General features: G+C 66.5%; 1 protein-coding gene across 2 annotated transcripts; it reads left to right on the plus strand.

The window, feature by feature from the left end:
• The first annotated feature begins 392 nt into the window (after positions 1 to 392).
• Positions 393 to 21634, plus strand: ADAP1 (ArfGAP with dual PH domains 1). Of its 2 annotated transcripts, none has more exons than XM_040990067.1 (11): positions 393 to 553; positions 7955 to 8085; positions 12708 to 12799; positions 13930 to 14012; positions 18495 to 18607; positions 19244 to 19390; positions 20008 to 20091; positions 20212 to 20274; positions 20373 to 20444; positions 20524 to 20752; positions 20826 to 21634. In XM_040990067.1, exons 1-11 carry the CDS (start codon positions 472 to 474, stop codon positions 20852 to 20854), a joined length of 1125 nt encoding a protein of 374 aa, XP_040846001.1. In that variant the 5' UTR covers positions 393 to 471; the 3' UTR covers positions 20855 to 21634. The 2 variants fall into 2 exon arrangements, with proteins under 2 accessions (XP_040846001.1, XP_040846002.1); XM_040990068.1 differs by having other exon boundaries at positions 7955 to 8031.
• Positions 21635 to 21807: the final 173 nt, after the last annotated feature.

Genomic DNA, 21807 nt, shown 5'->3' on the forward strand with positions numbered 1-21807 from the left:
CCTGCGCCCACAGGGCGCGGAACCTTCTAGAAGGGGCCAAGGAGCACGGCATGCCTTAGGGCCGAGTCTGAGGCGGGATGTGGCTTCCCCAAGTTGGAGGAACGCCCTGCCCCGGGCCAGGCTCCGTCGGAGGGCAGAGGGCTCCGTGGGAGGAGCTCCCGCCCCGACACCTTGCGTCCCAGTGTGAGGGCGGAGGCCGGCGGGGCCAGTGGGCGTGCAGGCGTGCAGCCTGGTGCCAGTGGGCGCGCCGGCAGCCTGGTGCGCAGCGGAGAGCCGCCCGCGCCGCTGGGGGCCGCCCGCGGGCCGCGCCGGGCAGAGCGCGCCGTGCGCCCGGGCCCCGCGCCGCACACGCTCGGCGGCCGCGCGGAGACACGGGCGGCGGAGCCGCGGGCGGCAGGAATGCGGAACCCGCGCGCGGGCTGAGGCGCCGGCATGGCGCAGGGGCGGCTGTGAGCGCGCGGGGTCGCGGCCATGGCCAAGGAGCGGCGCCGGGCGGTCCTGGAGCTGCTGCGGCGGCCGGGAAACGAGCACTGCGCGGACTGCGGCGCCCCGGGTAGGTGCGGGCGCGGCGCGCGGGGGTACGGGCGGCGCCCGGCGCCGGGGAGGCTGCGGTGGGCTGCCCGGGGGATGGAGCGCCCGCTGCCCGGCGGGTGCGCCGCGGGCTCGGCGCCCACCCGGTGCACCTGCGGGAGCGGGCGTTGCCCCGCGCTGGCCCCGCGCCGGCCCCGCGCCGGCTCCTGCTCCCATCCCCCACCGCCGGCTGCGTGTCTCGCTGTCACTCGCGGGCCGCTCGCCGCCTTGCGAAACCTTGGGCTCCGCAAAGAAAGAGGAAATGGGGGCAGGGGCAGAGGGGCCGGCCTGGGAGGGTGTGGGGTGTGTGCGCGCGCGGGATTGCGGGGGGCCACCTGGCTCCCCAGCCACCTGCGGGTGACGTCATGTTGGAGGAGCGGGGGTCCACCTTGCTCCCCGCCACCTGCTGGTGACGTCATGGCGGGCAGCCCTGGTGCAGGTGTGACGGGGCAGCCCTGCGGCTTCCTGGCCGCGGACTTTGTTCCCCGCGATTGCTGCCCAGAGTCCCCTGAGGGATGCCCCTCCCTTGATGGCCACCGTCGCCGCGTTGGGGCGGAAGGAGCGTGCCCTGGCCAGCCTGACCCTGCCCCCAGCTGGCAGGTGCAGCAGGGACCCTGCTCGTGCCACCCTCAGGGCAGGGTCCCCTGGGATCCTAGCCCCCTCAGAACAACCCCAGCACCACAGAGCAGGAGGGTGGGGCCTCACGGGGCTCTCCCCACGCAGGGGCCACAGCAGGAGCAGGCATCCGTAGTGGGTGGCACTGGGGGTGGGCGGCAGCGGTTCCTGGCAGCGAGGCTTGGCTGTGCCCACACTCGCGGCCGCCTCTCCCAGACCTGGTGTCCGTGTGCCAGGAGAGCGAGCAGAGGGGTGGGCACTGACCCACGCACAGGCCAGGCCAGGGGGCTGTGCCTGGCAGGAAGCCACCCAGGGTGCCCACGGTGGTCTTTCCCACCTGGGAGGCCCCCTGCCAGCTCTTGGCCTGAGTCCAGGGCAGCCACCGGTGACTTGGGCCAGCACCTCCTGCACTGGGCCCCGCCATTGTCTGCTCAGAATCTGCGAGACATCAGCGTCTTGACTCCTGGACCAGCAGCCGTGGAGAGGGAGGCGCAGGGTGTGGAAGCCCCTCTGACCATCAGCCCCACAGGGCCGGGAGAGCCAGCGTGCTTGAGGCCTGCTGGGTGTGGAGCCCGGGGCTTCCCCCGGGACCCTGAGCAGACATGAGCCTCCAGCTCGCAGCTGCCCAGAGAGCGGTTACTGCTCGGGGCCTGGTGGGGTGCGCTTGGCCAGCCGCCCCTGTGCGGTGCTGGAAGGGAGACGTGCCCATCTCCCTGGTGTCGCAGGTCGTGGCTGGGTGATCACTGAGCTCCAGAGTGAGCGGGCATCGGGGCCAGTGGCCACTCTGCTGGCGGCGTCCCACGGGCTGGGCTTGGCTCACGCTCCTTGAGCACACCCTGCCAGTTTCAGGGTGCCATGGTGAGGTGGCTGGAAGTGCCGGGCAGAGAAGGGGAGCCCAGGGAGAAGGCCCTGGTGGGGGCCTGCTGAGGGTAGGCTGGCCACAGCCACTGCCCTGGGAAGGAGCTGGCAGGGTTGTTTTTGCCTGTGTGTTTTAGAAGACTCACTTATTTGTGTTGGAAAGGCAGGTCAAATGATTTACAGAGAGAAGGAGAGAGAGATCTTCCTGGGTCTGGTGCGATAGCATAGTGGCTAAAGTCCTCCCCTTGAACACGCTGGGATCCCATATGGGCACCAGTTCTAGTCCCGGCAGCTCCAATTCCCATCCAGCTCCCTGCTGTGGCCTGGGAAAGCAGTGGAGGACGGCCCAGAGCATTGGGACCCTGCACCCGCGTGGGAGACCCAGAGGAAGTTCCTGGCTCCTGTCTCCGGATCAGCACAGCACCGGCTGCTGCAGTCACTTGGGGAGTGAATCAGCGGACGGAAAGTCTTCCTCTCTGTACATCTGCCTTTCCAATAAAAATAAATAAATCTTAAAAAATTATATCTTTCTCCTGCTGGTTCGCTCCCCAAATGCCTGCCATGGCCAGAGCTGAGCCCATCCAACATCCAAAGCCGGCGCTTCTGCCGGGTCTCCCGCGTGGGCGCAGCAGCCCAAGCACTTGGGCGTCCTGCACTGCTTCCCAGGCCATGAGCCCCCGCTGGACGGCGAGGGAGCAGGCGAGTCTGTATGCTGGGGTGCCAACCCCAGAATCTCTCTTTTTTTAATTTTTTATATTATTATGAACATTTTATTTATTTATTTATTTAAGATTTATTTATTTTTATTACAAAGTCAGATATACAGAGAGGAAGAGAGACAGAGAGGAACATCTTCTGTCTGTTGATTCACTCCCCAAGTGGCCGCAAGGGGCAAAGCTGAGCTGCTCTGAAGCCAGGAGCTAGGAGTCTCCTCGGGGTCTCCCACACGGGTGCAGGGTCCCAAGGCTTTGGGCCGTCCTCCACTGCTTTCCCAGGCCGCAAGCAGGGAGCTGGATGGGAACTGGGGCTGCTGGGATTAGAACCGGCGACCATATAGGATCCTGGCATGTTCAGGGCGAGGACTTTAGCCACGATGTCACCACACCAGGTCCTAAAGTTTTATTATTAATGATGTTTACACAGTTGAGAAGGATGCATGCCCATGTGGACCACTGACCCCAGATCACCCAGCTGCCTGCCAGGGTTTGCACGCACAAGAGGCCAGCCCCGGGCACCCGGCCCTGACCTGCGCTCTGGGTGCTTTGGTCAGTGTGCAGAATGAGAGCTGGGTGAGTGTCCGGCTCTCGCATCCCCAGGCCGTGCCCGGCGTCCACCCTGCCTGCTCGGCGTCCGGCGGGGCTTGTCCGTGTGACCTGAGTGTCGTCTGCCATCTTGGGCACAGGGCCCCCACCTGCTCAGGGCTGGGCAGTCTCCGGTGGCTCATCCCTCGCGCCCCATCAGTGGGCCCAGGGCGGCTCCTGCCCCTCGAGGGCGGTGGGTGGTGCCGCATTCATTCCTCCCTGAGCACCTAAGGAACTCCGTGGGGAGGAGCCCATCCTTGTCCTCTGCCTGGCTTTGTGCTCCAGCTGGACGTGGAGGCTGCTGGGGCTACGGAGGGAGCAAGTCTGGGCCTGTGGCCTGAGCCTGCCTGTGGGGGTCGTGGGTCAGCTGCCCTCGCAGTGTCTTGGCAGCCTGGGCAGGGCCAGGGTGAGCAGCCACGGGCCGGTGGCTGGGAAAGGCTGCTCCGTCTAGGGAGGGCACGCAGAGAGCGCCACAATGAGTTGGGAGGATGGCGTGTGGGCTTCGGGCTGTTTGGGAGTGGGGACTGGTGTCTCTCTGGGGTGCAGGGATGCAGAGGTGGGGGCAGGGAGCCCAGTGCTGGGGCTGCAGAGAGCAAGAGGCCCACGTCGGTGGTGACGGGCGGTCAGGCAGAGGTGTGCTGGCCGCTGGACACACATGTACCAGAGCCGGTGGTCCAGGGTGGGGGCCAAGCGGCCTGGCACTGCCACTTTCTTCAGTCTTCAGGATGTGGCTAGGTCCTGGGCAGGGGCGCCGGGCCGAGAGCCAGAGGCACAGGGTTGGCCTTGTGGTGCTCCCACGCCGGGGAGGGGGTGTTGAAAGAACGAGGCTTCCAGGGAGGGGGTGTACTGTGAGGGGTCCCTGGGTGGGGACGCCTGGGGACTCGCAGAGCTTTGGGGTATCTGGTGAGGTGGGTGGCACCTGGGCAGAACGGCAGGGGGAAAGCATGGTGCAGCTTCCGCGTGAGGCAGTGCTGGGGCGGAGGGTCCAAGTCCAGGCCTGATGACGGACACGTGGGGAGGGGATGCGCAGGGAGAGGCTGGTGGGGGAGCAGCTGGACAAGCTGCGTGGGGGCGAGAGTGGGCGCTCCCACTCGGGGTGAGGGTCCCGCACCGGTGTTGGCCATCCTGCGTCCATGACTGCCACCTGCAGCTGTGAGGGCAGGCCTGGGTTGCAGAGGAAGAGGGGAGCCTGGGATGCACCCTTGGGGGTGGATGGGGCCCTGCACCTCTCCTAGGGCCTGGCTCCCGGGCCTCGCTCCTACTAGGGTGTCCTGGGACGCCCATGACTGCTCACAGATGGCGCCCCACCCGGCGGGGCTCTTGGCCCTGCCTTGGCTCCTGTGGGCAACTGGGAAATGAACCAGCAAATGAAAGGCCCCTCTCTCTGCCCTCCCCCTCATAGAGAGAGAATGAACAGGGTGAGGCCCACCCTGGATGAGGCTGTCCCATGGGCTGTGTGCTTGGCTGAGCAAGGGGTGTGGAGCACGGTCTCCAAGGGCCAGGTGTGGCTTCCTGAAACTGGCCCCTGGCCCCTGCAGGGCCGCCCCACCCACCTGCCCAGGGGACACACCTGCCTTATTACCCCAATGGCCCTCACCTGGGCTGGGCCTCACCTACCCAGGTGCCTCGGGCAGCTGCCGGAAGTGACGAGGGGCTGAGTCAGCGCCTGAGGCCCTGGAGATGCTGGGGGCAGCGGGGCAGGCGGAGGGGGCAGAAGGCCTGCAGAGCTGAGTCCTCCTTGGCCTGACCACCTGCTGTCCCAAGCCTGACCTGGGGTGGGCACTGATGCCTTGCATTAGCTGGACCCAAGTCCTGAGTGGGGTGAAGGTGTTTCCTGGCTGAGTTGAGTTGGAGCCTGTGTGGTGGGCAGCAGAGCCTGTCTGAGGGGTAAATAACCCATCCCCCAGGTGTCTGTACCCTCACCCTGTCGGGGGGCTGGCTGCATGGTGGAGGGCTCCGTGGGGAGGCCCTGAAGGCTCCTGGCCGCACGGTGGAGGGCTCCGTGGGGAGGCCCTGAAGGCTCCTGGCCGCACGGGGGAGGGCTCCGTGGGGAGGCCCTGAAGGCTCCTGGCCCCACGGTGGAGGGCTCCGTGGGGAGGCCCTGAAGGCTCCTGGCCACACGGGGGAGGGCTCCGTGGGGAGGCCCTAAAGGGTCCTGGCCGCATGGTGGAGGGCCCCGTGGGGGAGGCCCCATGGGGGTCCTGGCTGCACGGTGGAGGGCTCCATGGGGAGACCCCGCAGGGTCCTCGTCGCAAGTGAGTAGAGGGCTCCATGGGGGTCCTGGCCGCACGGTGGAGCGTGGAGGGCTCCATGGGGAGGTCCCATGGGGGTCCTGGCTGCACGGTGGAGGGTGGAGGGCTCCGTGGGGAGGCCCCGCAGGGTCCTGGTTCCGGCCCTGGTCGGGCCCAGGCCTGTTTGCCGTGGCCATCTGGGAGTGACCCAGATGGTCTCTGTCCCTCTCCATAATTCTGTGACTCACAGGAACAGATGGATGAATGAATGAGCCTTTTAAACAAGCCGCTGCCTCTGGTTTGTCCCAAGCTCCACCGTCCCCAGGGGACTCTGCGTGCTCTGTGAGGCCCCGGTTGGCCTGTCACTGCCGTCCATGCATCGCCAGCCTGTGCTGGTCCTGTGGGTCAGAAGGCAGCAGCACCCCCAACCTGGTCCCCCATGGCCCTGGGGTGTGATGCAGGTGTGAGGGGGGGTCCCCACGTGCTGAGTGCCCACGGGTGGTTTTCAGGGTGCGTGGAGGTGGTCTCTTTCTTTTTCATGCTTAGCTGCCGTTGACTAATTGTTGGCGTCACACCAGTCTCGTCTCCCCGTGAGTAGGGGTGCCCAGTTCCGCGTCGTTGGCCCATGTGTGTGTGTGCCACGGGCACCCCTGCTCTCCCCGCGCTTGCTGGAGGCCCCGCCATTGTCTGCAGCTGGGGGTTTTATTTTATTTTAAAGATTTATTTGTTTTTATTGGAAAATCAGATATACAGAGAGAAGGAGAGACAGAGGGAAAGATCTCTCTGCTGGTTCACTCCCCAAGCGGCCAGAGCTGAGCTGATTCGGAGCCAGCAGCCTCCTCCGGGTCTCCCACGTGGGTGCAGGGCCGTCCTGGACTGCTTTCCCAGGCCACAGCAGGGAGCTGGATGGGAAGCAGGGCTACCAGGACACGACCCTGCGTCCATATGGGATTCCACATGGCAAGGACTTTAGCCCCTAGGCTACCACACCGGGCCCAGGTTTTGTTTTCAAAAATTTAAAGTTTAGATCGTCTTTTCTTTTTAGACTTATTTATTGGAAGGAAGGAATGACACACAGAGAGAGAAAGATGGTACATTCAAGCCCCAGGTCACTTCCAGATGGCCACAGCAGACAGGGCTGGACTGGCCAGAGCCAGGAGCTAGGACCCCGCGGGGCCTCCTGGGGACCTGGGCTACCACCACTGTGTCCCCAGTGCCTTAGCTGGGAGCTGTCGGGAGGGGCAGGCACTGGCCCAGATCCTCTGTGGGATGGACCAACCCTCAGCCCGGGCGCCGCGCACGGCCAGGCCTGCTCAGACCCCCGGCAGGCCACGTGTGCGAGCGGGAGGCACTTTGCTGCAGCTGTCGCTGGCTCCTCTCAGGAGAGGGCTCTGGCCTGGGCACGGTGCTGCCCACCCAGGCCACACCCCTGCCAGGCCCTCCCAGCGTTGCTGGGAATTTCCAGAAAGATGCAGCACGGGGGTGAACTTGGGGTTCTCCTCCCAAGACCCCCACTCAGCGCCCCCACCAGCCTGGGAGCACATGGGCAAGGCAGGGCATGCTTGTCCACTTAGGGGGACGGGATTTCAACCGGCCAGGGCAGACTCGCATGGGGACCTGCCCTGGGTCCCAGGTGGGCGGTGGCCCAGGTGGGCGGTGGTCCCAGGTGGGCGGTGGCCTGGGTCGCACAGGCTGCCCTCCCCGCTGGGGCCATGTCCGGCCCAGGCACTCCAGCCTGACCCTGCTGCAGAGTGGCCGACCTGCATCCCTGGGAGATCCCTGCAGGAGAGCAGGCCAGGCAGTGGGGATAGAAAGGGTCGGGGGTCCCTGCCGCCAGCAGGGAGCCTGGGGGGCGGGTCCCCAGCTTCTGCTGCATCGTGGCCCTGCCCAGCCCCAGGCCTGTGGGTACTGGAGCGTGAGCCGTCAGATGGCGGCTGGCTTCTGCTGCTCACCACAGCATGGAGGCAAGCGCGGCTCCGCGATGACTCAGCCCTGTCAGGGAGAGCATCCTCTGGGGGCCTTGCCACTCCACACCCTGAGGCCCACACCCCTGTCAGGGAGAGCGTCCTCGGGGGGCCTTGGCCGCTCCACACCCTGAGGCCCACACCCCTTGGTTCCCCTCAGCCAGTTGTGCCATGAGCGGTGTCAGGCACATGCGCACTGGACGCTCCATGCTGACCCTCATCTGTGGGCTCCCTCCACGTGGGCACCGTGGACGCTCCATGCTGCCTCCCATCCATGGGCTCCCCCTCTTGGCCATGTTCCTGAGCCCTGCTGGGTGCGCTGGGAATGGTGCAGCCCTGTCCATGTTCATTCAGGGAGAGGGCTTAGGGCTGCCCCAGAGGGGGCCATGACTTCTGACCCACACTTCCCCTGCAGACCCCGACTGGGCCTCCTACACGCTGGGTGTGTTCATCTGCCTGAGCTGCTCCGGGATCCACAGGAACATCCCACAGGTCAGCAAGGTCAAGTCTGTGCGGCTGGATGCCTGGGAGGACTCACAGGTGGAGGTACGCGGCAGGGCCATGGGTGGTGGGGCGGGGCCAGGGCCATGGGGCGGGGCCAGGGCAATGGGGCGGGGCCTGGGCAATGGGGTGGGGTTTGGGGTGACAGGGCGGGGCCAGGGCCATGGGGCGGGGCCTGGGGTGACAGGGCGGGGCCAGGGCAATGGGGCGGGGCCTGGGCAATGGGGTGGGGTTTGGGGTGACAGGGCGGGGCCAGGGCCACGGGGCGGGGCCTGGGGTGACAGGGCGGGGCCAGGGCCATGGGGCGGGGCCAGGGCAATGGGGCGGGGCCTGGGCAATGGGGTGGGGCTTGGGGTGACAGGGCGGGGCCAGGGCCATGGGGCGGGGCCTGGGGTGACAGGGCGGGGCCAGGGCCATGGGGCGGGGTCTGGGGTGACAGGGCGGGGCCAGGGCCATGGGGCGGGGCCTGGAGTGACAGGGCGGGGCCAGGGCCATGGGGTGGGGCCTGGGCGATGGGGCGGGGTCTGGTATGGGCATGGAGCCTGGTGGGTGATTGGGTGGAACCTGGGGCGATGGGTGGTCCCTGGTGTGGGAGTGGTGCTGGTGGGTGGGGCCTGGGCACCCACCCCCACCCTGATCCCTGCCAGCCTAGCCGCCCTGTGCTGTGGACAGCGTGAGGCGTCCTGCAGCCCAGGCCCTCTAGGTTGTTCCTGGGGGCAAGGCCAGGGCAGGGGGCTGCTGGGACTGGGAGTGAGCCAAGTGTGTGCCCCGCGTGCCTTGTGCCCAGGCACAGCTCCCCTGTCCATGTCCTTGCCCCATAACCCAAGGTACCCTGCCAGCGGGGAGGGCTCCCGGGGCTGTGTCCGAGGCTGGGAGGGCTCTCGTGCCCGCAGGCTCTATGGGGCCACACAGGCAGGTGGGCCGTGTGCGGGCGCAGTCTCCTGTGCCAGCGTCATCCCTCCCGTCCAGGCCTCCAGGCCGGTGTGGCCTCTCCACTGCCAGCGCTGCCTGTGTGCCTGGACGCCCACTCCAGGCCCCAGCCTGGCTCGGCAGTGTTGCTCCCAGTGCTGGCTGCCAGGGGCAGGGGGTCACTAACCCTCACGTGTCCCATGGCCTGGGGACTGGTGGGAGTGTGACCCCAAACCCCCAACAAGGCTTGCTGTCCACAGGATCTTTGGAGTTCTCGCAAATGCTGATTTATCTGGAAGGAAGTGAGGGGCCAGTGCAGTGGCCCAGGGGCTAAACCCTCCGCCTTGTACGTACCGGGGTCCCACAAGGCTCTCATGGGTTGCCAGTTCATGTCCCAGATGCCCCACTTCCCATTCAGCCTCTGCTTGTGGTGTGGGAAGGCAGTCAAGGACAGCCCAAAGCCTTGGGACCCTGCAGCCCTGAAGAAGCTGCAGGCTCCTGGCTTCAGGTCAGCTCATCTCCAGCCATAATGGTCACTTAAGGAGTCTATCTCCTCTCTGTAACTCTGCCTTACCAACAAAATAAATCAGTCTTTAAAAAGAGAAGAAAAGAGAGAGAGCTTGATCTTGCACCCTGTGGCTCACTGCCCAAGTGTCCACAATGGCTGGGCCCAGCCAGCCTGCAGCCAGGGCCAGGGGCCTCTTCTGGGTCTCCCACATAGGTCCACGGGCCCCAGGACCTGGGCCATCCTCTACTACCTTCGCAGGCCCCAAGCAGGGTGCTGGCTGGGAAGTGGGGCAGCTCGCCTGGGCTGCCCGAGTGCTGGGCAGTGGCTTAACCGGCTGGGCTGCAGCCAGCGCCTGGCAGGTCCTCACCCTGCATGAGTGGGTATCCCCGTGTGAGAGCCGTGTGTGCTCACAGCCCCGCTGCAGCTCGTCACATCCAGCCCCTGGGCTCAGGCCCGGCTTTCCCTGCGAGGTCAGAGTTCACCCGCAATGCAGCCAGTCTCAGGCAGGGCGGCTTCTGAGAGAAAACAATGATTGATTCACAGGGACCGGGCATGGCACAGCAGAGCTGGCCCACCCCCACCCCCAGGAGCGGGGCAGAGCCTGGCTGAAGCTGGGAGCCCCACGCGGGTGCAGCTGCTCAGCCCTGGGGTGGGTTGGCAGGGAGCCGGAGGAGACGGGCTGGCACTGTGGCGTAACAGGGCAAGCCGCCTGCTGCTTCACTGGGTCCAGCTGGGCAGTTGTTTGTAGTCCCAGCCGGCCTCCATCCCCGCTATTGCTGCTGGAAAGCAGTGGGAGGGACCGAGCGCACGGACCCCTGTGCCCCCGCGGAAGACCCGGATGGGGCTGTGGCTCTTGGCCTAACCTGGCCCAGTCCTGGCTGTTGCTGCCATCTGGGAAGCAAACCCACGGATGGAAGGTCTCTCCATCTCCGTCTCTCTCCCTAACTCTGCCTTTCAAACCGGTGACTCTTAGAGCCGGAGGTGCCGGCGCTCTGCTGCGGCTTGTGGCCGGCCGTGAGCAGGCCGGACACCGCCTCTCCCCCGCTGGCTGAGTGACCAGGCCACAGTGCTTCCTGCGCAGGTCGGTGGCGGACTCCCGTGGGTCTGCGTCTCGTGACCTTTGAGGCCCTCCTACCCGCTCCCGGCAGTGGCCTGGCGGGCAGGAAGTCACAGCCGCAGTGGCCCTGGGCCCCTCCCTCCCCCGGGGACGTCCGCTGAGCCCCCTCCTCGCCCTTGGTCCCTGAGTGAGGGGGGATATGTGCCCAGAGCTGTGGTTTGTTCTCCCAAGCCCTTGGTTCATCTCCGCTGCGGCCCAGGATGGCAAGTGGAGCAGCCGGGACTGGAACCTGCACCCTGTGGGGTGCTGGTGGTCCCCACGGTCGCTGTTCCCCGGGGAATATCTGGCCCCTCCCACTGTCCTGCCGAGGCTGGGTCCCCCTGTGCACTCATTCACTCAGTGTCAGCAGAGAAGCCGCCCCGCCCCCGTGCCCTGGCTGCACCTTCCTGCGGCTGTCCGCTGCTCTGTGGTTAGCCAGTAGCTCTAAATTGATATTGAGAACCGTGGTGGTAAACCCCACCCCGGGGAGGGGGGGTGGAGTGTCCAATGGAAGGGCACATTTCCAGGAAGAGCCTTGGCCCCCGGCACCCACCTTGCCCCCCCATCCCCACCTTGCCCCCAGCCCCCACCTTGCCCTCCCAGCCCCCACCTTGCCTCCCCGTCCCCACCTTGCCCCACCAGCCCCTACCTTGCCCTCCCAGCCCCTACCTTGCCCTCCCAGCCCCCACCTTGCCCCCAGCCCCCACCTTGCCCCCCGGCCCCCACCTTGCCCCCGAGCCCCTACCTTGCCCCCCGGCCCCCACCTTGCCCCCCAGCCCCCACCTTGCCCCCATCCCCACCTTGCCCCCAGCCCCCACCTTGCCCCCAGCCCCACCTTGCCCCGAGCCCCTACCTTGCCCCCCGGCCCCCACCTTGCCCCCCAGCCCCCACCTTGCCCCCCATCCCCACCTTGCCCCGAGCCCCCACCTTGCCCCCGGCCCCACCTTGCCCCCAGCCCCACCTTGCCCCCATCCCCACCTTGCCCCTACTTTGCCCCCATCCCCACCTTGCCCCACCACCCCCCCCCTGGCCCCCCCACCCCCACCTGCCCCCCCCCCCGCCCCCACCTTGCCCTGAGGCTGGCGGCTCAGCAGAGGAGACCCCAATGGCTCGGTCCTCAGTGGACCGGCTGCCCGCACCTGGGACCTCCCTGGAGCCTCGTGTGTGTCCGTGGTGTCTTGAGCCTATACGTGTGTGAGTGCGTGTCGGCGTGCACATGTGTTCATACACATGTGGAGGAGCAGAGTTCAGTGTGGTCCTGAGGAAAGCCTGGGCCCCCAGCTACAAGCCCCTTCTGTACAGGAGCAGGCCAGGGACCCGGCTCCACATTCAGTCACGAGCATGGGCCACAGGGCGCCCATGAGCGTGGGCCCTGGGGGCTGGGGGTCCCCAGCTCCACATTCAGTCACAAGCCTGGGCCACGGGGGCTGGGCGCCCACGAGTGTGGGCCACGGGGGCTGGGTGCCCACGAGTGTGGGCCACGGGGGCTGGGCGCCCATGAGCGTGGGCCACGGGGGGTTAGGGTTTAAATGTAGTGAAGATGTTACATTCTTATGTGCAGCGACTTCCGGCAACCGAGTCCTTGTGTCATGGTTAATTTGCCACGAGCCGAAATAGCCCAAATCACAGATGCGGCGAGGTGCAGGGGAGGGCCTTCATTCAGACGGCAGCAATGGGAAGGGGTGGTGGGAGAGCCGAGAGGAAAAAGGGCAAAGCCTCCTGCCATGGTGGCAGGTGGGGCCTGCCAGGGCAGGGGAGGGGGCAAGATGGAGGACGAGGGCGGGGAGAAGGGGAGGGGACACACGTGGAACCCCAGGTGAGCCTGGAAGGTGGGGGCTTGGGGAATTGGCTGGGAGGGGCTGTGGGTGGGCCCAGGGACTGGTGACCGGGGTGATCTGAGCCACAGGTGGGTGGGGGGCCAGAGGGAGGGCTGCAGGGATGGGGGTTGGAGTTGCAGGGCAGAGGCCAGGTTACGTCTGATTGGTGGACAACTGAACAGCGCGAATTCCACGAGCTGTGGGAAGGGAGAAGCAGGAAGTGGCCCCGGGCCGAGCTGGGATGTTGGGATCGCTCCTCACCAGGGGTCTGGGTGTCCCTGGTCCGGCCCGGGCAGCTCTGTGCGGGCGTCTGACCAGGCGTTGCTCTCCCTTGCAGTTCCTGGCCTCCCATGGCAACGCCGCCGCCAGAGCCACGTTCGAGGCCCAAGTGCCACCCTTCTATTATCGGCCCACCTGCGCTGACTGCCCGTGAGTACAGGCTGTGCCGGGTGCCTCCTGCCCGTGGCCTTGGCGGGCCTCCCCGGATGTCCCTCCTGGGCCTGCTGCCGTGCAGGTGCTGGAAGGCTCAGCCCCCAGCCACACCCCAGTGCCCCTGGCAGGGAGCAGGGCCCCTGGCCAAGGCCTTGGAGACAACTGGCCATCTCCCTGCTCAGGGTGGGGAAGGCAGTGCTGCGGGGACTTGGTCAGGATGGTCCTCCGGCTACAGGCACCGGGCAGATCCCGAGTGGTGGGAACCAAGCACCCAGGAGCCACTGAGAGACGGGAAGCGGGCAGGGCTGCCCCAGGTGCTGAGGTGCCTGGCATGAGCCACAGGCCTAGAGGGGAAGAAGGGGGGACCCTCATGACCTGACCTTGGCCCCTTGCCGCTTCTGGGGAATGTTGTAAGTGGTGGTCGTGACCCAGGCCTTGCCTGGCCTTTGGACACCTGGGGCCCCCTCGGTGCACCCACAGTCTGTGGACACCTCGGGCCCCCCTCGGGTGCGCCCATGGCCTGTGGACACCTCGGGCCCCCCTCGGGTGCGCCCACGGCCTGTGGACACCTCAGGCTCCCCGGGTGCACCCACGGCCTGTGGACACCTCGGGCCCCCCTGGGTGTGCCCACGGCCTGTGTCCCTTTTGTCCAACCCTGGAGGACCAGGGCCTCCAGTGAGCTGACAGGCAGCCTTCCTGTTAGTCTGCTGAGTTTTATTTGTAAGCATTTGTGCGGCAGCCTGAGACGGGAAGGGAGGGAGAGCGCCCCCACCTGCTGGTTCACTGCCCAGATGGCTGCTGTGGGTGGTTCCTTGTGCACCTGTGCCCTGAGGGGTCAGGCCGGACCGGGGCTCTGTCAGTGCGGGGATGGATGGTCAGGGTGGAGAGGGCTGACGGATGCAGGAGTGGGGCGAGACTGGCGAGGGGACGTGGGAGCTGGGGCGGGGGGCAGGAGGGGTGTGAGGAGGGGGCGGGAGGGGTGTGAGGGGCGGGGTGGGCGTATTCCTGCGAATGGCCAGGTGCCGGGATGCCTGCCACCAGTGTGGGGACCCGGCCTGGAGCTGTGGCCGTGGGGATGCCCTCGCCGTCGGGGTCATGACAAGGCTGGACGTCTCGTGTGCACTCAGACTCCTGCGAGAGCAGTGGATCCGTGCCAAGTACGAGCGCCTGGAATTCATGCTGCCCGAGAAGCAGGAGCCCTATTCGGCGGGTGAGTGCGCCCCTGCAGCTCAGCAGTGGGGAGCCCCACGCATGGGGGACTGCAGCAGGCTGGCCGGGCTCTGACCACACCCGGCTCAGGTGCCACCACGCAGGGAAGTGCGTGCCTCTCCTGCTGTGCTTGCCGGGTTTGGGGAGGGAGGTGCCCGCTGGCCCCATGGCCAACCCCCCAGAGCCATAGCAGGGCAGCGGCCCGGGCCCTGCATCTCAGTCTCGGGGGAGCAGGAAGCAGTGGTGCCCAGAGCAGTGTGGCTCCAGCCTAAGCCCACCCGGCCTGTCCCAGCCAAGCCGAGGAACCGGCCAGCCCTGGAAACTGCAGCCAGGCCCGGGGTGCAGGGCCAAGGACCGGTCATGTGACCTCCAGGGCCATCCCAACCAGGAAGGGCACATGGCCCTGTGTGGGAGGGAGTGACCAACCGGTCAGCTGGGGATGCCACACCTGCGGGGGCGCCGTCACTCACCACGAGAAGGAGTGTGAGGACAGTGGGGGACAAGTGAGGGACAGAGTGGGACAGCAAGAGGATGGTGTGCGACAGTGTGAGTCACGTTGTGCCCGGTGGTGGCAGCACCATGAAACCTGGCTCAGAGGACACATCTGGGGTGGCCTCATCTGGGTTGGCCTCATCTGGGGTGGCCTCATCTGGGGTCGCCTCATCTGGGGTGGCCTCATCTGGGGTGGCCTCATCTGGGGTGGCCTCATCTGGGGTCGCCTCATCTGGGGTCACCTCATCTGGGGTGGCCTCATCTGGGGTGGCCTCATCTGGGGTGGCCTCATCTGGGGTCACCTCATCTGGGGTGGCCTCATCTGGGGTCACCTCATCTGGGGTGGCCTCATCTGGGGTGGCCTCATCTGGGGTGGCCTCATCTGGGGTCACCTCATCTGGGGTGGCCTCATCTGGGGTCACCTCATCTCGGGTGGCCTCATCTGGGGTGGCCTCATCTGGGGTGGCCTCATCTGGGGTGGCCTCATCTGGGGTGGCCTCATCTGGGGTGGCCTCATCTGGGGTCACCTCATCTGGGGTGGCCTCATCTCGGGTGGCCTCATCTGGGGTCACCTCATCTGGGGTCACCTCATCTGGGGTGGCCTCATCTCGGGTGGCCTCATCTGGGGTCACCTCATCTCGGGTGGCCTCATCTGGGGTGGCCTCATCTGGGGTGGCCTCATCTGGGGTGGCCTCATCTGGGGTGGCCTCATCTCGGGTGGCCTCATCTGGGGTGGCCTCATCTGGGGTCGCGTCTGCCCCAGCGTCCCTTGGCGCTTGGCCTGTGCTGTCCGGCTCTGTTTTGTGTCTGCATGTGTGTGCCCACCTTCCTTGCGTGCTGGAGACATCAGCTGGGCCCACAGGTACGTCAGACCGGAAGGACACAGTGCTGGCGGCCCAGGTCTGCCCTGGGTGGCACCCATCCCTGGCCGGGCTTCGGCATGGATCTCAGGGCGAGTGTGAACAGCGGCCTCGGCCCTGGCCTGCACAGGGCGCTGTTGAGTGGATGGCCACTGCCACACTGCCCAGCCCTCTGTGGGCCACGAGCTGCATGTCAGCTAGGGCTGGCATCCAGCCCACTGGGTCAGGTGGACAGGGCTGCAGGAGACAGCTCTGTCCCGACGGCCTGGGGAGGCAGCTGAAGGCCTGGTGGGGCTGGAGCCACCTGTGTGGCTGCAGGGGACGGGGCTCAGGGAGCCCTCAGGCTGTCTCTAGGCCCTGGAGAGGTCCCTGGGTGCTCTGCCGCCCTTGCCAGGGCAGGGCACTCACATTGACCTAGGGTCTGCTCACCGCTCCCCCATGAAGGAAGCCCCGAGCACTGGCCCCTTGCAGCGTCGCCCATGTCCCTGCTTTGCTGACCCCATGACAAGCAGTGGCTCGTGGGTGCTGACTTCTCCCAGGGCCCACCCTCCGTCCCCCAAGCCCTTTGCTGGCAGTCATGCCTGGGCCTCCACAAGGTTCTCAGCCTGTTCCCAGTGCTACATCCACTCCCACCTTGGACAGTGGGGGTACAGCCTGCCACCCCTGCCGTTGCCGGGCCCAGTACCTGGCAGTGAGTGGAGGGAGAGTAGCCGGAGGCTGGGCTCCCGTGGATGCCTGGGGTCACTTCCTGTCTGGGTGTGAGGATGGCCCCGCCCTGCCTCCTGCACAAATGCAGAAGCTCCCCCAAAACAGGAAGTGCTGGTGCAGACAGCCCCCCACCCCGGGGTGAGCTGGCTTTGGGGTTCCCAGGGCTCCACAGTTGCCACGCAGGCACTGCATGCTGGGGCTGTCCTCAAGGGCCCCCAGGGGTGTGGCTGGGCCCACACCACCCACGGCGGCCACGCGGGCACTGTGTGCTGGGGCCGTCCTCAAGGGCCCCCCAGCCACCTGTGCAGCCGCTCGTCCTGGACGCCCCCGGGGGGGGGGACCTGACCATCCGTGGGCTGTGTGCCACCCGTGGACTTTGTGCTGGTTCCACACTGTTCCTTGATCTGAAACTGGTTCAGGCCAGAAGGATGGGCTTGTGCTGGGGGGGTGGGGCCGGGCAATGGGGTTCCCCTGCTGGACGGGATCCTGTGTCCTGCCTGGCCTCATGGGGCCAGAGAGCAAGTGTCTGCTCAGGTCCTGCCCCACAGTCCAGGCTGGGCTATAGGGGAGGAACCCCAGGTATCAGGGTGCGGTGGGTGGGGCCCTGTCCTTGGGGCGTCTGTGACAGCTGTTCCTGGCTGCCTGTACTGTGCCCGCCTTGGGCCATGCCTCAATGGCTGCCTTTCATGGCGCCAGGACAATGCCTGCGCTGTCCCCGGCCAGGGCCGCCCACCTCCCCAGGGGCTTGGCATTCCCCCCCCGCCATGATGCCAGGCTGTTCCAACCTTTATCCTCAGTGTGGGGACCCAGGAGCCCCGCCCTGTCCCTGGGAGGCCCCCACCCCCACCCCAGCCACGTGATAGGTCCAACTTCACTGTCCTGTGTGGTCTGTGTCGCCACGCGTGTCTGTGCAGTCCATCGCTGTGTGCACCTGTGTGGTCCGTGTTGCTGCCAGCCTCTGAGACACCTGCCCTTTTTAACACACAGCACAGCTGCCCGTCTGGCTTGTGCCACCTGTGTGAGTTCTGGCTTCCCCTTGGCCATGTGGCAGCCTGGGTCTCGCCTTAGAGGAAGTTGCTGGCCGTTCCTCAGGTGCCCATGGCAAGGCGGCTGCCCCACATCCCTAGCCATGCTGGGAGCAGCCCCTGGAGGGGACGCAGGGTTGGCTATCTCTCCGAGGCAGGAGGAGAGGCTGCGGGGCAGGTGTTGGCGTGAGAGCGTACCTCTGCTCCATGGGGTGACCACGGGCCTGTGTCCCCATGACAGAAGTGAGGCTCGTCCAGTGAGGACACTGGCTGGGGCCGGTCGCGAGGACACTGGCTTGGGCTCGGGCACCCTGTCCCCAGGAGGGAGGCTGGATGGGGGCTGCCTGGTGATGCTGCATGCCGCCAGGCACCGGGGCAGTGCGGGCTCAGCCTGTGCTGGCTTCAGGTCTCTCGGCTGCTGCTGCCACCTTCTGGACACGATGGATGTGGCAGCAGTTCCTACAGGGTACCCAGCTGGGTGGCTGGGGTGGAGGGTGCTGCTGGGGGAGAATCTGGTGGTCAGGCCTGGCTCACAGCCGACGTGGCGTGGGACCTGGGGGCAGGGGGGTTGTAGGGCCTCCCTCAGGATGGCCAAGAACTGGGCACGTCCAGACGTCCACTGGCTGGTGTCTGGGAGACCATGGGGGCCGCATGTGCAGTGGACTCTTTCTTGACCAGGAGAGGTACAAGGAGCGGGGTTTGGGGGGTGCTGGGAGGCAGCGCCTGGAGCTCACAGCTGGGGCCAGAGCCAATGCCCCATGGGACATGGCTGGGCCGTAAGTTCCTGGGAGACCTCTCGCTACTGCCCCAGTTCTGGTGGCCACACAGCCCCTCTGCCCCTGAGCCGGGGAGCCTGGGTGGCTCAGGATGCCCTCCTGAGGGAGTCCCTTGGGCAGCGAGTTCTTCCGGGCAGGGGCAGTTAGCATCCATCTTCTCTGTGCCACTCAGTGTGGTGCAGCCCCAGGGGGCAGGACAAGGACAGTGGCAGCTCTCCCTGCTGGGCTTGGAGCCGTGGGCACCAGGCCTGGCCCGCTGGGCTGGCAGTGCAGAGGGCTGCAAGGGCTGCTCTGACGGGTGCTGGGTGCCCATGCCAGGCAGGTGGCTCAGAGAGGCTAGGGTGCCACGCGTGTCCCTGAACAGGCTCCCAGGTGTGTGGGGCAGAACCCCCCATTTCCTGGCTTGCTGGGTAGCCGAATGGGCAGCCAGCTGGGTGGGCAAGGCCGCAGCTCCTCATGGATCATGGCCCAGGAGTGTGTGTGTGGGAGGGTGCATGTGGTCATGGGGGACGGGGCACAGCTTGTGCCTACAGGGTGGGGGTGGGGGGCTGCGAGGTGCCTCGCCTGCCTGGAATGCCAGCGTCGCACTGCCCACCCCCTGATGGCTGCATCTCCCCAACAGGGTACCGGGAGGGTTTTCTCTGGAAGCGTGGCCGGGACAACGGGCAATTCCTGAGCCGGAAGTTCGTGCTGACGGAACGTGAGGGGGCCCTCAAGTACTTCAACAGAAATGATGTGAGCAGGTGCCAGGCAGGGCAGCGGGGGCTGCATGTGGCCAGTGGTGGGGTCCCCTCCCAGCTGGCACTGCCAGGGCAGATGGCCACACTGCAGGCCAGCTCAGGACACAGCTGGAAGTGGATGGTCCAGCTCTGCAGGATGTGCCCAGGGGTAGGACACACTATCGCTCTGGTGAGGGCTCGTCTGTGGGGACAAACCACGAACAGGGGACATGGACAGACCACAGACTCCCTGTGGGGGGACACAGACCCCTGTGGGGATACAGACCCACAAGGATGGGCAGCCATGAGAACACTTCCCTCAGGTACACACGGAGGACACTCCTATGGGTCCTGGGTGGGTCTCACCTTCCAGGTGCTGCCCCTCAGCCGGCTCATCCCTGTCGGCGCACCTAGCCCAGCCCTGGGCAGTGGGTGCAGCCCCACTCCTGCTCACAGCACCTCTGTTTATCCGGGGACTGGATGAACGTGGTGGGAGGGCTGGGGTCTCCAGGAGGCGCTGTGGCGCCCAGCGCAGGTCTGAGTCTAGGATAGCCGACGGGTTGGGGGTGGGGGCACAGTCCCCTCCTGCGGGATGTAGCCCCCACCCCCAGGGCCAGGCTGTGGCTCAGCCCACTCTCCCACCTGCTCACAGGCCAAGGAGCCCAAGGCTGTGATGAAAATTGAGCACCTCAATGCCACCTTCCAGCCAGCCAAGATTGGCCACCCGCATGGCTTGCAGGTCACCCACCTCAAGGACAACAGTACCCGTAACATCTTCATCTACCACGAGGACGGCAAGGTGGGGCTCCAGCCGGGGGGCCACGGGGCCTGGGAGGAGCTGGGGCTGCCCAGATGGCCACCAGGGCCGGTGCAGTCAGCGACCCTGGCCTGGAATGGTGCCCTTGCATGTGTGTCCCCCTCTGCTCCTCAGGGTGCAGCTGGCCTGGTCCCCCTTGGTTGTCTGTCCATCCTGCCCTTGGGGACCAGTCCAGGGTGTGGGAGGTCTCCAGAACCCCCCTCTGCAGGGCCAGAACCTGGCATGCCAGGGAGGCAGGCTCTGGCCCAGTGTTCCGAGGGGTGGGGATGGCAGAACAGTGTGCGTAGGGACCTGCGGGCGGGGGGGGGACGGGGTGCGCTGGTACTGTGTGGGTGACCCCACTGGCCTGACACCTGTTGGGGTCCCAGGCTGCTGGGTGCTGCTGGGCTTGGTGGTCAGTGGCATGGCAGCAGCGTGGGTCTGGGAAAGGAAGAAGACACAGGGGCCTGCCCGCCATCAGAGTGGCCACAGCACACGGAGAAGACGCTGCCCAGGGGCCCTCCTGGCCACACAGCCCATACTGGCCCTTGGGTACTTCCCGGGTGGGGATGGGGCCCAGCTCCGCCTGCCGCCGCCGACCCCTCTCCCTCTGCCCCCAGGAGATTGTGGACTGGTTCAACGCGCTACGAGCTGCCCGCTTCCACTACCTGCAGGTGGCGTTCCCGGGGGCCAGCGATGCAGAAGTGAGTGGCTGGCCTGCGGGCTCCCCCAGGAGCAAGGGCCCCCGAGGTGGGGTGTGTGTCCGGGGTGGGGGCCACGTGGGCAGCTGGGCTCCAGCTCCATCCTGGCCCTCTGTGTCCCAGCTGGTGCCGAAGCTCTCCAGGAACTACCTCAAGGAAGGCTACATGGAGAAGACGGGGCCCAAGGTAGGTGTGGGGGTGCCCCGAGCTGTGCTGGGGGGCTGCCCCGAGTCTGCACCCAGCAGGGCCGAGGGCCAGCTCCTCACGGCCACCCTGACCCACAGCAAACCGAGGGCTTCCGCAAGCGCTGGTTCACCATGGATGACCGGAGGCTCCTGTATTTCAAGGACCCGCTGGTGAGGAGCCCGGGGCTGCTCCTGGGCGGGTGGGCAGGCGGGGTGGCCGGCCAGGGACCAGAGGGGCCATCTGTCGCAGGACGCCTTCGCCCGTGGGGAGGTCTTCATTGGCAGCAAGGAGAGTGGCTACACGGTGCTGGAGGGGCTGCCGCCATCCACCCAGGGCCACCACTGGCCACACGGCATCACCATCGTCACGCCTGACCGCAAGTTTCTGTTCACCTGCGAGACGGAAGCCGAGCAGCAGGAGTGGGTGCAGGCGTTTCAGAAAGTGGTGGCCAGGCCCATGTTGCCACAGGAGTATGCAGGTGAGGGGCGACCGGGGTGCGGCCTCTCCTGGGCACGCAGCTGGGGGCCACCTGACGCCCATTCTATTTGCAGTGGAAGCCCACTTCAAGCATAAACCCTAGCGGAGGCAGCTGGACACCCGGGGACCCCGGACACGCGACGTGGCTGTCAGTAGCTGCGATGGGGGGTGGGGGGCTGTGCACATGGCGAGCCCAGGCTGAGCTGCGTCCCCACCAGAACTGGCCTTGGGGCTGACTGGGCACCCAGGCCCTCAGTACCAACTCCCCCAGAGGCTCCCTGCCTCTAAGCAGGACTCAAGAGCTGGCTGCTGCACACACACGCTGTGGCCCGAGGGACTGTGCCCTCGCCCTGCCCCCTCGCCCTGCCCCCTCCAGTATTTATTGGGCACTGCTGCATGGGCAGTGAGCAGTGTGTGCACAGCTCCTGGGGACCCTCTGCTGGCTGGAGGCCCCCACCTTGCCCCTGGCCCACAGCCAGCCCTTTTGGGCTGCCCAGCCGCTGCACTCTGAGAACCCCGTGGCCCTGGCTTTTGTGGGTGCTGACCAGTGGCCACTGCCCGCCCATGCCCAGCTTGCCCTCCCTGCTGGCTGCTGGCAGGCCAGTGGCTAAGGCCACAGTGGATGTGTCACCTGCAGGTGCCCTGGCTACTCCCCCAGCTCCCCCACCCTGCCCCGGGTGTGTTCAGCACACACACGTGTAGGCCTGCATGTGGAGTGTGCACGGTGGACAGCCACGACCTTAGCAAACCCCAGACCCAGCTCTGGATGGAAGATGCCCCTACGAGGTGGCGGTGGTGGCGGGAGCCCATGGCAGCCCTTCCTGTCCACCCCGTGTTGGGGTTCTGAGTGCACAAACCCACAATAAATGGCACTTGACCCGCACGGTCTTGAGGTGTGTGGGGCTGGGGGCACGAGGCGGTGTCTTCTGGCTCCATGTCCATCTGTCTACCTGTGCCCAGGCCCACTGCAGACCCTCCACCTGCTGGCTGCATGCGATCCTACAGGTGCTGTGGTCCTGTGGGGTGCCCCTACCAGGTCACCCCTCTCCCCTCCAT

This window comes from Ochotona curzoniae, unplaced genomic scaffold (genome assembly GCF_017591425.1).
Source record: "Ochotona curzoniae isolate NIBS_2020 unplaced genomic scaffold, NIBS_Ocur_1.0 contig_54, whole genome shotgun sequence".
Taxonomy (NCBI): Eukaryota; Metazoa; Chordata; class Mammalia; order Lagomorpha; family Ochotonidae; genus Ochotona; species Ochotona curzoniae.

Excerpts from the sequence above, each read along its gene's own strand:
- ADAP1 (XM_040990067.1), top strand. The coding sequence starts at position 472 with ATGGCCAAGGAGCGGCGCCGGGCGGTCCTGGAGCTGCTGCGGCGGCCG. Across the intron at positions 19,391-20,007 it reads TCTACCACGAGGACGGCAAG|GAGATTGTGGACTGGTTCAA; the intron begins GTGGGGCTCCAG and ends CTCTGCCCCCAG. Across the intron at positions 20,445-20,523 it reads TGTATTTCAAGGACCCGCTG|GACGCCTTCGCCCGTGGGGA; the intron begins GTGAGGAGCCCG and ends CATCTGTCGCAG.